This window comes from Urocitellus parryii, chromosome X (assembly GCF_045843805.1).
Source record: "Urocitellus parryii isolate mUroPar1 chromosome X, mUroPar1.hap1, whole genome shotgun sequence".
NCBI lineage: Eukaryota > Metazoa > Chordata > Mammalia > Rodentia > Sciuridae > Urocitellus > Urocitellus parryii.
Window position 1 is genome coordinate 118,521,557 of NC_135547.1, and position 15,077 is coordinate 118,536,633.

At 37.4% G+C, this 15,077-nt stretch overlaps 1 protein-coding gene across 3 annotated transcripts in view; it reads right to left on the reverse strand.

Moving 5' to 3' along the window:
* Positions 1-15,077, reverse strand: part of Cdkl5 (cyclin dependent kinase like 5) — a 115,484-nt gene that overhangs the window by 55,323 nt on the left and 45,084 nt on the right. For all 3 annotated transcript variants that reach the window (XM_077793952.1, XM_077793951.1, XM_026396737.2), the window contains exon 3: positions 10,748-10,793. In XM_077793952.1, the coding sequence (XP_077650078.1) occupies positions 10,748-10,793 (46 nt within the window). The remainder of the gene's footprint in view (positions 1-10,747; positions 10,794-15,077) is intronic.

The following is a 15,077-nucleotide window of genomic DNA, read 5'->3' on the forward strand; positions in this document are numbered from 1 at the left end:
TCTTCTACTTTGGGTACTTCTGCTTAAGATTACAGATGGAATATTAAGTAATATATTTTCTTGTTCGGAAAAAAAATTGAGAAGAATTTAAAGAAGAAAAGGCTTGCCTGACCAGCATGGAACTGATTTTCTGCTTTTTCTTATTTTTTTTTCTTCCTTTTTTTTGGTACTGGGGATTGAACCCAAGGGCACTCAACCACTGAGCCACATTCTCCATCCCTTTTTTGTATTTTTTTTTTTTAGAGACAGGGTCTCACTGAGTTGCTTAGCACCTCACTGTTGCTGAGGCTGCTTTGAACTTGCAATTCTCCTGCCTCAGCCTCCCGTGTGGCTAGGATTACAGGCATGTGCCACCACACCCAGCTTTATATTTCTTATTGTAAAGTGTATGTACAGAAACATGGGTTAATAGGAACAGCATACAAATTCACTGTCATTTAACTCTAACTCTCTGTACTGGGGAAGAAGGCATTTAAAAGGGCCATAAGAATCAAGTGTATCAGTGCATAGAGGTCCTTCTCTGCTGCCAGCGTCAGTAGCAGCTGATGTCTCTAAGGTTGCCCTCAAGCTTTGGCTTTAAAGAGTGTTTTATTCCCCCATCTGCATGTAAGTCACCACACTGAACAGAGGTTGTGTGCCAGGCATCCACAATGTAGCTCGTGGCCAAACTGCAGGGACTTCTTAAGAGTGATTGCCTCTCTGAATAGCAGCTGCTATAGGTTCCCGCTGCCTTCCTGTGGCATGTCCATCTGTCCATCCCAGATGGTATAGCTGTTCTGGGATAAGAACTGATGCTGAACCAGTATATGCCCTTGCATACCACCAACTTCACTCATGATAAGCTCCACAGATAGGGAGAAAGAACAGAAGTCACCTTAACTCAGATAGTTAATGGGCAGGGAGTGAAGAGCTAATATTTCATTTCAAATGAGTGTTTATAATAGCTCTGGGAAATTCAAAAGTACTGTGTTATTGTATGTATATGTGAGGGTAAAGGTTCATAATCCCTCATCTATAATTTCAAATCCCCAAACAATCTAAAAACTGAAATCATTTCTAAGTGTGACAAATTCATTTAGATGCAAAATTGAATTGACATGAGACCATTTACAGTGTTCATATGAATATGAATATTTATATGTTGTGCTACAGAAATACTATTTGACTACAGGGTGCTATATAACACGCCATATTTCCATTCTAAAATCCCAAAGTTATGATTTGGCTCCAAGATTGGGGTAAGGGCCACAATCCTAACTTTGAGAGGTTGGGTCACTCTCAGGTCTAGGCATATCTTTTTTTTTTTTTTTTTTTTTTTTGTACTGGAGACTGAACTCAGGGGTACTCAACCAGTGAGCCACATTCCTAGTTCTATTTTGTATTTTATTGAGAGACAGAGTCTCACTGAGTTGCTTAGCGCCTCAAATTTGCTAAGGCTGGCTTTGAACTAGAGATCCTCCTGCCTCAGCCTCCTGAGCTGCTGGGATTACAAGCATGTGCCACAGTGCCCAGCTCATATCTTCAAATTTAAGGAGGAAGAAAATGGAATTTGGGGATATGGGCATTTCTAGGAAGACATGTTTCTACACAAGTTACACAAGAGGTAAAAGGCTGAAGCAGGGATGGGGGGCACAAAAGGAGAGGGAGATTCTAAGTACAGAGCCCGGAGTGTATCTCAGCTCATTTTCTATCCCAGCCCCTTCTCTCAAACCCCTTTCAAACCGAGTTCAAAGAAGAGACTGAAATAGAAACAGAGGCTTTGTAGCAGTGGAGCATTTGTAACAAATAGGAACATAAAGTCAACACTCCTTTGTGAACTGGTTACATAAGCAAAGTATTCTACTTCAGTCAGACAACTGTTGGAGAATGCTGGAACACCGACCAGGAAAGGTCAGAGATGCTGCCTGTGGGAAGACAAAAAACAGTGGCAGGGAAGGACAACAGTGGCAGAAGCAGTGAACCAGCCCAACCCACATTGGGGGAAAAAGCACAAGACAGTAGATACCGCCTGGCAGTAAGGGGGAATGAGTGAGATGCAATCAGGGAACTTCTCAAATTGGCTTCAAGGACTATGAGGGCCATAGGGCCATAGGGCCAGCTGTTCTCCAAGGTGGGGCCTAGCCAGAGAAGTGGTATTCTGTGATGGTTAGTGTTACAGCAGCCCCAGATGTTGCAGCCTGGGGGACCACCACCAGTCTCCAAAAGAAGCCATACCAGGAAACCTCACCTTCTGTTCCTCTTTCCCTTCATCATCTTAGGCTTTCAGTTCCCAAAATAACCCTAAACCTTATTTTTTAGCCATAGGACCTTTCAATTTGTCCCCTATTCAGTCTACCACCCTGGCTCTTTATAGGGCTGCTGGCTCCTTCTGTTTTTCTTTTAAATATCACTCCTCAAGAGTCTTTCCCAGGCCTTGAGACAAGAGGGCCCCATTCCCACTATACCTTATCACAGAAGTCTAGGCTTTTCTTTTGCTATCACATCATTTTTTTTTCTTTTAATATAGATAGAGCATCCCTTATCCAAAATGCTTGAGACCAGGAGTCTTTCAGATTTGGGATGTTTTTGGATTTTTGAAATATGTGCTTTTACATAATGAGATATTTATCTTGGGATTGGAAGTCAAGATAAAACACAAAATTCATGTATGTTTGGTATACACACAGCCTGAAGGTAAATTTATATGATTTTTTAGTGCACTTGTATTTTGACTGTGACATGTCATTCAAGGTCATTTCCAATTGTGGCATTCAGAATGTTTCAGGTTTTGCAATATTTCCAAACTTGGATTTCCAGGTCAGAGATGCTTAACCAGTACATTTGTTGCTTACTGTTTTACCACCTGTGTGGTCACCCCTGCTAAACCCAGAGCTTTAGGAGGATAGGACTAAGTTCTTCCATTCAACAATATACACCCCACCACCCAGCACTGCACCTGCTACAAAGAGGTGAATGATAAATATTTCCTACATAAATGCTTCAGCTAGAGCCATGAAATCTTTGCTCATGTGTTGCTAATTCTTCCTCTTTTCAGAGGTGGGGGAAACAGTGCAGGATAGCAAACAATAGGCACTTTGCCCTCTTTGTTTTGCATATGTGTGTGTGTGTGGTTTGTTGTTGTTTTGTTCTGTTTTGTTGCTTGGTGCTGGGGATGGAACTCAGGGCCTTAAGCATGTTACGCAGACACTCTATCACTGAGCATACCCCCAGAGCCCTGCCCTCTCAGTTTTGAGAAGAATGCTTTTACTCCCTTCTCTCTCAAGAACTTTGAATAGACTGCTTATCACATAAAAAGACAGAAACTGAATTGATTTTCCCTAATTCACCTCTGACTGGTTATTTTTATAACATGTGATTGCAAAAAATGGAGGCTCCAGAAAACTGATAGTACTGAGGTCAAGAACTGTGTGTATGAAATCCTTAAGAGTATCCACAAACTAGCTGGGCATGTTGGTACACATCTGTAATCCCAGCAACTTGGAAGGCTGAGGCAGGAAGATAACAAGTTTGAAGGCAGCCTTGGTCATTAGCGAGGTCCTTAGCAACTCAGTGAGATTCTGTCTCAAAATAAAACATAAAAAGGGTGGGGGATATAGCTCAGTGGTAGAGCACCTGGGGGTTTAATCCCAGTACAAAAAAAAAGTACCCATAAACTATGCTGGAGCTGTGTAATACCAAGTCAGTAAGTAAATACAGCTGGTATATCTTCCCTAATCAAATGCTTGATGAATTGTTGGCACACGTAAAGCAAGTGAAAAGAGGGCACTTTGTATTATTGATCTATGGCAGTTTCACTTTGCTAAAGGATAAAGCCACCTCAGAATATCTGAATCAGAATGGCTTTAGTAGAAGGAATGCTAGAACAAGACTATAGAAATCTAGATTTTCAATTTAGTATTTTAACTAATTAACAGTGTGACATGTCACTCTGGGCAAGCCACTTAACTTTCCATCAGTAAAGTAAATAAATAAATGTCCTCCCAATTTTAAGGTCTCTTCCAAATCTAATAATTATTTCTTTTCGTTAAAATTTTACTGATTATAAGCCTAAATGACTTTTGGTACTTTGTTATACATCATTCAAATCTATACTGATTTCACTGAACAATGGTTATAAAGAGAAGATAAATGACCCTGCAAAAAGAAGCACACTAAATCAACTAGCATGTAGTGCCAAAACAACCTCATTTTAGCAGCCTATTTTTAGGAAATGAATGCTTTTTTACTTTATGCCAGTCATAGGTAATAAAAGTGGAGGTAAGTGCTTAAGCATTAAAATTGTAATGAATGAGAGCAGGCAGGAAATGGAGTTATTAATTCCCAAAGTGCAGGCAAAATGTGCACTCTTCATTACTGGGAACATCCTATAATTTTGTTTCTCTAAGTATTTTTAAGGTTCTCAGCCTGTCCTGCACTTTTAAGATAAAAATTGAGGCAGCAAATGATGAGATGATGGGGAAAAGGAATATAAGCTCCATGTGCATAGGCTGCTCTCCCCAGAAGAGCAGAAAGCAGCAAAGTGCTTCAATGGGGCAGTTTTTTAAAGGTGAAAACAGCAGAAAAATCACTGTCTTCTAGTTGAAAGAGTCCTTGTGGGTTCTCTATACAGGCTAGCTCTTCCTGCTCACAAAAGAAGAAACCAAGGCTAGAAAGGATAGCTAACTATCTTAGGATGAGTAGGCTGAGGGTCACAGACTAGGTCAAACACAGGGACATAGGTGGCAGTAATGTAACACAATGAGATTTGGAGAATGAGCCAAAACACCCAGCTTTGGGTTGACACTCTGCTACCAGACTTGGGCACTTGACTTGCTACTAAAGCTAAGTGGCCAAGCTGCAAGTGGAAGAAAAACTCGGTGAAGATTCTGGGTTTGCATTTTCGTCTCAGTTAATCACATACAAACTTGTCAACAATAAATTGCAGCTAGGGTTAAGCTAGATTACTCTCAAGGTCTCATCCATCTCCAAGAGTTAGCACTTCTACGCAACACACCTGCTTGTGCGCATACTGGCTGAACTCATCACCACTTATCACTGAGGGTTTAGTGAAGGCAGGGCTACTCTGACAAAGTTATGTGCAGATAAATACATAACTCCACTGAATGAGAACTAGGTGACATGGTAGAAGAAAGTACATTAGGTAAGAACAAACAAAATCTGACCCACTTTCATAGGGTTACCAGTGAGGCAAGTTACCATATCTAAAAATCAAAAGATTCACTAAAGTAAAAGGTAACTATTTTTTAAGAAGGAAGATCATAAGAGCAAAAGAAATCTCAAAGATAAATAAGTGATGAAAAGAACCTAAAGATGAGCAGAAACTCTATTGTAACTCTATTTTTAAAGAACTGTGGGCTTGGAAAAGAAATCCAGGAATAGCTATAACCTACTTTGTGAAATCACAAACCTGACATTTTTGTATAGCCAAAGAGGCCCCCAACACAGGCCTTTAAACAGATATATTGAAAAAGAAAAGTCAATCCATCCTTGTTTGAAACCACAGGGGCACCACGTTTGATTCTGCTTGTCCTGATTGAAGAAGGGACATTAGCAGCAGGGCAATTAACGTGGTCAGGAACGTTGGAATGCTGGTGCTACTGTTTAATGTACCAAAAAAGATGAGGACCCTTCAATCTTCAGAGATGAAGATCTGGTAAAAGGACAGTGGAAACTCATGAAATCACAAAAGGCACAAAATGGTCACCAAGTCTTAGAAGAATCCCTGCGATTTGAAAGTGATCCATTTTGGACATGAAAAGGAAATGTGGTGAAACCATGACTAGGCAGGAAACTCAAGCCCAGTTAATCAAATTCTTTGCTTAATCAAGGGTTGGGAAATTTATTTCAAGACCTCTCTTTCAGAGAATAGAGGCCCTTGAATTTAACGACTCAAGATTATGAACTCTTGCTTTGTAACATGATACAAAGTATAGATTTTTCTAGTGTTTGGGTAAAAATAAGAATGAAATAAATTGGAGGAAAGAAAAGATGATCAATTAAACATGTTCTAATAATTAAGAAGAATAAATATGTCCACCCAAGAGAAAAATATTTATAAAATACATAAGCAAGACATGAAACACAGCAATTTTATTTGATATAAAATTAGAGATACAACCAAAATTCCACATTAAACATGGACTGCTGCACAGCTCCCCAGAGTCAGCCCCCTTACCATGTACCAAGGCCCAGTGACAAGTAGGGAAGATCCTTCCTCATCCCATCATTTGTACATTCCAGGAAAGATAGAAAAGTCCCAAGAATCAAAAGGAATATCCAAACATGAGTCAAAGATAAATTCTAGAGGGCTGGGGCTGTGGCTCAGTGGAAGAGTGCTCACCTAGCATGCAGAGGCACTGAGTTCGATACTTAGCACCACATAAAAATTTAAAAAAAAAATAAAAATAAAGATATTGTATCCACCTAAAAAACTAAAAAATTAATTCTAGACCACAGGTTCTCCTAAAATAAAGATTTAGAAGACGATATTTTTAATTCTTGCTGGTCCAAAGCCACCTAGTTTAGGGCTGGGATGTAGCTCAGTGACAAAGCGTCTGCCTTACATTCGCAAGGCCCTGGGTTCGACCCCCAGTTCCAAAAAAGACAAAGAAAAAAAAAAAAAAACCACCAAAGCCACCTAATCTAAATCAGTGCTCTTAAATCATTTAATAAGTTTGGGGCAGAAGGCTTTTATACATGCCAATGGGTGAGAATGATGAACCAACAGTGACAGAATATTATCATGTGAACATCACATCTCATCACATAAGACTGGAATTACAGGAAGAGTAGGGTAATTAGGCTAAATTTATAATTACACATAGTCTGAAAAGTACCTTTTACCTAAATAGTATCTATTATCTTTATAGTCTGTGGTCATTTTTTGATCTTCTCAGAAAATCCAAATAATGAGCAAATAATTTGATGAAGACTTATGGTTGGTTTGGTATTCACCAGAATGTTTCTCTGTGGAAACTTAATTGACAAATTTATAATACCATCATTTAAGTACTGCTAAGAATTCACTGACACTTCCAATTTATGATGACATGTCAAGAGGCAGAAGTCATTGAAATAAGAAAAATCTAACTAACGAAGTGTTCTCAGATTAAAATTTGCCCTCAAACATCCTCCTCCCACACCGTCTCCTCCTTTTTGGGGGGAATGCTCAGGATTGAACCCGGAGCCTCAAGCATGCTAAGCACAAGCTCTATCACTGAGCTCCAATCCCAGTCCACATTCCTTCCTTTTAATAAGAGTTTCTGTTCTCACCCCAAGGTATCAAAGTCTTTCAAGGGAGAATTATAGAAAAAGACACTGAGAAAAAATGATCTGATAGAGTTATACCAGCTAACAACTAGAGAATAAAAACCTGAAAAAGATGACGACAGAAAGACAGGAATACAAAAAATGAAGAGAAAACTGACAAAGCTTTTTAAATATTTTTTTGAATATTCTTTTAATGACCCTCTTTTTATTGTGGAAGTCATTCATTAGCCTAGTCTACAATTTTACAGTATAGTTGCTATTATAACTTCAATTGTATTAAGTATAAAATACTTATATTCATTCATAATTTTAGTTACAATTTTTCAACTGAGAGTTCCAATATAACATTTTATTTACTATGAATTTTCCCCCATTTTAAATAGTAATTGAAATCCTGGAATAATAGGGACCTCTTGAACTAAATAGTGGTCTACCTTAACATTGTAGCCCTGAAAATGTTTTCCACAAATTTGTGACAACATATGGATTTAAGAATATTTAAAGATATTATCAGAATCTTTCAAATCTACCAGAAGGTAATATATACTCTCACAAAATATCCCTTGATATCAATTTGAGAATACTTCATTAGATTGAATGTCAGTCAGACCAATTACAGATCCTGCTTCAGTTTAATGTTGTTTTTATGGAATTATACCATCATCTTTACAAAGATTTTAAAACATTAACTTAGAATAATCACCACTGCAATATCAAAAGGATACTTTCAGAGTAACTAATAGAAGAGATGAATAAGAGCTACATGACAATATTATTATGACACCATACCTTCTATTATAACAGGCTTAACTGAAATTTAAGATAATAAAATGATTCAGATTAAATGGTTTACACAGGAGTTGGACAGCCTCACCTGTATGAAACTATTTATGTTCATTCCACACTCCAAAAGGGTTGTTCACCATACATGTACTCTTTCATTCCATTAAGAAAGACATTACTCTGACAGGAGGAAAAAGATAAAAGACACAGACAACAGTAGTAGATGTCCCAGGGAGAACTGGAAACAGTAGGAAAGTGGGCCTATAACAGGATGGAACTAAAAAGTTTATTAATAATTGGATATGTCTTCAGATTCTATCAAAGAAATGCTTCGGAAGTATCTCTCTAAAAGTACATGTAGGTGTACATTAACAAAGTGGGATAGGTGATAAGGCTCCGTGCCAGTGAGGGGTGATTAATAATGGTCTAGCAGAGATGAGGGCACAGCAAATTAATGACAGATCAAAATTTTTCCGTGTCTAGACTATACTCATACCTTTGGATGCCACAGCTAGACACAATCTCACTTATGTCAAAATGAATCATGTCTCAGGCACTGTTTTTCATTCTGTTTTACGATTATTTATTTACAGGTCTTAATTTTACCAATAGGTTATAAGCTTCACATGTGTTATCTTTATTGCCCTTACAGTACCTGGCTCAGTGTGTTATGAATTACTGCAGATACACCACTGATTGCCACTCTGAAGGTATCATAACAGGTAAAAATATATGACGGAGAGGGGAAAAATAGAAATTCAGTGGATTAGACAAAGGGGAATGAAGGGAAGGGAGAGGGGATGGGGATAGAGAAAAGACAGTGGAATGAATCTGACATGTTTTCTATGTACATATATGAAAACACCACAGTGAATCTCACCATTGTGTATATCCACAAGACTGGGATCTTAATTAGAATAAGATACACTCCACATTTATATAAATATGTCATGTATAACTCAACAGAACAAAAACATATATCATAATTATAGCAAATCACTGGTATGCCACAGGATAGAGATTGTAAAAAAATATGGTATTTAGTTTAAAAAAAAAAGCAATGGTATAAATGGCCTAGATTGCACTCCTTTTTAAAAACCCAATGACAATTATTATTTTTGGTGATACCTGATGCTTGCCGATGTGCCCTGTAAGATGAATGCACAGCCAGAAGCCTCTACACGCATACGAAAGTTGTGCTTTCATCTACTGATGCAACCACTCTTTTTAGGAGATCATCATTTGTCTCTGGGTCACCTGTCGTTAGTCCAAAGTCACTGCTCAAAGAGCTCATTTCCAATGGTCTCACGGTGGGTTGACCCAGGGCTACTGCTTCCTTTAGACCAAGCACACCCTTTGAAGCATGCCCTCTGCACCCCCACCCCCTGCACCTGTCCCAGCCCAGAAAAAGCTAAAAGCAGTTTTCCACTGCCTTCCTTTAAGGCTGCCCTCACAATGGCTGCTAAAGTTCCCAGCTGATATGCATGTGCTCCACATAACCAGAACATCAGAGTTCGATTACATCAAACAGTACTGAATCTATCCTGGGACATTTTTGTTAGCAAGCCCTTTCAGTTGTCTCTTGTTTGCCGAGTCTCTGAGGGTGAGGGTGAGGGTAAGGAAAAGCTATTCATAAATGTAGAAGTTGGTATCTTACAGAGCTTAGTAAATGGGATCTGATGAGGGCAGGCTGTGATGGCAATCTTCATACTTCTGATTAGATACAAAGGTTGATGCTATGCTGGTTCCTCTTACCCCTAGGTCATTGTTTTTCAAATGGCAAGCTGTGGCTCATTAGTAGTAGAATCAATTTATCTGATGCTACAATAGATAGGCATTTATGTGAGTTTATACGAACAGGAGAGAACAGAAAATGGAGTACCTTACATTAGTACAACAAAGTAGTTTGTGATACTTTTGTTTTAGTTACATCTAGTACAGTATGTGGGGTTAGGATACAAATGTATTTCTACTGGAGTTCTCTGTCTAAAAAAATGTGAAGAAACACTCCCTACAACTCCTTAAAGGCCATGCAGATTTTCATGATCAGCTGGCTATCTTTGGCCAACAGTAGAGATTAAAAACCAGATGAATTACTAAATGCTATATTTTAAGCTTTCTTTCCCAGCATAGAGTAATTTCAACATTCTATTTGAAATGGTCTAGATGTGTGATGAAGACCTTCAAAGTATGCTATTTCTTCTCAAAAAGCTTTTATTCTTCAAATGAGTGATTCTAAATATAAAATCACCCCTTGATATTGTCTCTCATTATTCTTGTATTTCTAACTCTGACTAGGAGCTGGAGAGCACAGTAACCAGTACAGAAACCTTTCACAAAACACTAGCTATTTGTGTGACTCGGAGAAGCATTTACTTTAAATCAGCCTTTTCATTTTAATTATATTTGAAAACAGTGTAGATGACTTCTATACAGTCTTTGAAGCAAGATTTCCAATGTTGATTGTACTGTAAAACACATGATAAATGTTCTAATATCAGGATACATGAAAAGATTCATATGAAAGGAACTAAATTTTTCAGCCCAAAGCATGATAATAAATAAGCTATATTCACTTTCTGAGATGATGTCTTTAAAATCTTAAGAAAAAGATAGGGTCCAACCAGCTAAACCCCATCTTTCCACAATTCCTTTACAAAATCTTAATAAAGAAGGAAAAAAAATACATATATACCTTCACTGTCCTTGAATTTCTTGATTGCCACAATTTCATGTGTTTCCTGCAAAGGAAAAAGGCAGAAGGAAAGTTATTCTTCAATGGTTTTCCAATTGGGGAACCAATTACCTGGGGGTATATTCTGGGACAGAGTAGCAAGAACCCAGAAAGAAAGAAACCAGATCCTCCTCCTTCATAGCCCTCCATTTCTTGGTTCCAAAACTCTCTTTCTTACCACACTGTAGACACGGTCAAGGAAGGTGAAGGAGAAGGGGAAGAGGAAAAGGCACAAACAGTTGAGATGGCAATGGAATATGCATGAATCATAAACTAGAAGTGTTGATGTCTTCAGGCTACTCAAAAGTGGCAGGATATAAAAGGAATAAAAATAGTAAAAAGGAGACATCAAAAATATTCATATAACCCTTGCTACATTTTGGCATATTTTCTTCAATTAAATTTTTCTCAAATTGGAATAGTAATGTAGTACATCTTGTTGTATGTTGCCTTTATTTCACTTGATACTGTATAAGCAACATTTTGACCTGTCATTATTTTTAAAACCACCATTTTTAATGGATGATTATTTAACCAGTCTATCAATGAATAACTTCAATACCTGCATCTTTATTTCCATAAGGTACATTCTGTAGCAAGACAACTGGTTCAATTTTATATATCAATAATGTTAAAGGGTCCTGGGCTGGGATTGTAGCCCAGTGGTAGAACACTTGCCTAGCAGGCGTGAGGCACTGGGTTCGATTCTCAGCACAGCATATAAATAAGCTAAAATAAAGATCCATTGACAACTAATATATAAATAATGTTAAAGGGTCCTAATATATATTGCCAAACTGACACTGAAAACTGTATCATTTCACAGTTCCCTTCAGCAGTGTATGAGAATATCCAGGCTACAACCAATGCCAAATGACATAGAGAAGTTTTCTTTTTTTTAATCACCTGGTTAGTGCATTGAGGTCTACTAGGGTAAATTTTTTTTCCTAGCTGATTCAAGGATGAAAAGTTGTTACCAAAGTTTCCCCAGGTTGACGTGATTATCAAACTATTTAGGGTTTTTGTTGTTGCTGAATATATCTTGTTATTATATAATCAAATTTATTAATATAGGCCTTTGTAACTAGGTTCACTACTCTTATTCCCAAACTCCTTATTTAACTTAAGTGTGGCTGATATTTATCCATATTTATGTGCCTTGGTATTTTAATAATTTAATGTCTTTCCTTAAATCTGTATCTATATGTAATTTATTATAATATGACATAATGAGGGAATCTAGATTTAATATCATTTCTAAATATAGAATCAATTGTCCGAATCCCCTTCAGTATGGATTTTTAGTTCTTTCTTATATTTTATATTCTCACATACATATTCTAGATTTGTTTTCAGAGCTTTCTTAGTCATCTCCAGTTTAGTCCTGTATAGCCTACTATTCTTATGCCAGAACCAGTTGATATTATTGGAACCTTAAACTCCTGAATTAACCTGAAGTTACAAATCCTGATCTTACGTTGCTTTGTTAAATGAATTTATTTTTGAGATTAGGTATTGGCTGTCAAATCTAATTTAAAATTACACACACGAGAGTGATTAAGTTCATCTATATTTATTTACATATTGAATTGGCTTCACTGTTTACCAATAGCCTTTCTCTCCTACAGTTTTCACAAATTTTTGTGAAATATTCATTATTGAGTGAAATATTTGCATTAATTTTTTACTCAGCCAGAGTGGATTGCTGAATGGCTTTCTGAGGAAGGATGGTATTTTCCTGAACATCCTCACACATGCATGGCAAGTTTGCAGAAGGAAGGGGAAGTCTTACATTCTTGAAGAGTCCCTGTAAACTTGTGTGTACTGCAAAGCCCTGGAAGGAACCATTCACATCGCTCACAGGGAAAAATCTATATATGCTTATTAAAGCAACTTAAAGGCTAATAGGAGTGGAGTGACTTGCAACAAAATCCATATACTATATACTTTTCCAAGAGGAAGAAAATTAACGGTTTGAAAAGAAGGACTGCCATTTTCAAACATAAAGAAATTATAGTAATAGTACATGAGGCTCTAAATGGGGAACAATGATGGTCTCCAGTATTTAGTGCTATAGAAAAGTTGTCTGTGGCCAATTTGGCTTTTGTTCTAATGTAGATAACTTATTTTTATTCTCTGCCTTATTACTTTTAGAACTTCTCATTTTCCTTGAAATAAAAATTTGAAATTATCGGAATATATCTAGAGGGGAATGTTTGTATTTTTTGAACTAATATTATCTCAAGATCAATGAAATTACAATAGTTTTCTTCTAACGAACTTAAATGTTTCTGCTCCGATTTTTCTATTATTTTTCACTATAAACCTCAGGGTTGCTTAAATCACTGAGCCACATCCCCAGCCTTTTTTACATTTTATTTTTGAGACAAGGTCTCACTAAGTTGCTGAGGCTGGCTTTGAACTCGGGCTGTTCCTGCCTCAGCCTCCCAAGCCGCTGAGATGACAGGCATACACCACTATACCAGGGTAAGCCTCAGAACTTTTAGGTGGATCTTTTGTAATTGTTCGATATGCTTTGTTCACGACTACATCATGTGTGCCTAGAACAGCAGGCACAGAGTAGTTATGTTGTCCAATATTTAATGAATGAACAGTTAATGAGTGAATTACTCAAAATGCTGCACCAATTTTGTTCTTTATTGGCTCCATTTTAGGTTTCTTGATCTTCTTTCCTTATCTCAGCAGCCAACTTCTGCAATTTTTGCCTCGTTTCAGTTTGTTCCATCTGTAGAGGTCATATCTTCATGGAGCTCTTTCAGGAAACTAAGCAGATGTCTCAACTTCATCTGCTTCTTACAAAGAAAAAAAAAAAAAACATCTTCAGATCTAGGTGCTGCCACTACAGGGCAATGTCTTCTTTGCCATGTCTCTTCACAGGGCCTCCCCTCCATTTTTGTGGCCTCATAATTACTAAGGATGAAAAAAAAGAGCCACCAGGACTGGCAGATATCTGGCAGCAAAAAGAGAACTTGGATTCTTCAGCCATCTGAATTTCAAATACAGATTGATGTAGCCTGAGCCTGATTTCAAAACCTGGACTCCTAGCAAAGATTCTTATTGAGTTTGGCTAGTCTGAGGCTGGACTGCCTGGGCACCGTTCTATGAATAAAAAGTTGGAGGAGCACATGCCACTTGCTGTTTCCTGTGCGGGATCTAGAGAACACATTTCCTAGCACAGCCTGCTCCCACACTTCTCTGTGGATGCTACATGCCTCTTCTACTCCTTCTCTACTTCTTGTTTTACTGTATCTGGGGGCATTTTAGTCTCTGAAATGATCTGGAAATATAGATGCTAATGTGGCATAGTGAGGCACTGAGAACTCCAGCTCCTTGCTGTCCAGCCTCTATGGGCATGGATCCAAGTCTTTTCCTACTCCCTTTGGATATTTTGACCAACTTGGGTTCACAAAGGTGAATAAATAGCATGACATTCAAGACTATGTTTGTTAAACCATTCCTGCTAATGAAATCAATTCTCCTTGCCAATAATCTTTGATGGATTTTTTTTTATTTACAGAACTGTTATGAGCTCCTGTTTTTCTTTTTAAATATCTTCATGGATATTTAATAGAAAGGCAGGAGGTGATCACATGCCAAGCTTTATTACTTGTTCCACCACCACCCAGAGATGACATACACAACATAGGTGTGGACAAACAAGAAAAATACATAACAAAACACCATGAAGAGGGGCTGAAGCTGTAGCTCAGTGGTAAAGTGCTTGCCTCGCATGTGTGAGGCACTGGGTTCGATCCTCAGCACCACATAAAAATAAATAAAGATACTGTGTGTTCATCTACAACTAAATAAATATTTTAAAAAAACATGAAGAACTTGTGATTTAAATTCAATTTATTCATGAAAGCATGCCATTGCCCCCACAACGTCTGCAACAGAATGTCACCAGCTGTAGTTAACAAGATAGGCATAATTTGCTATTTGTTTCAGTACCTTGCTCTGTATTAATAATGAGGTAGTTAAAAGCTGGTATTTTAAGAAACAAATTAAGAATGTGATAAAATATATCAGTAATCCATTAATGATAATCCCATGCTTCATCCTTAATTCTGTATCAAAAATGGAATTTGCAATACAAAAAGACTAAGTAATTTTAGATAAAGGTTCCTAAATTATACTAACTTCATGAGAGAAAAAACTATATTAAGGCATTTAACAGTTCCCAGAATAAATTTTTTCAGCAGAAAGAAAAAAAAAACAGAGAAAATGAAAAATGATATTAGTAGTAACTAACACAGAAATATCTGGAGGA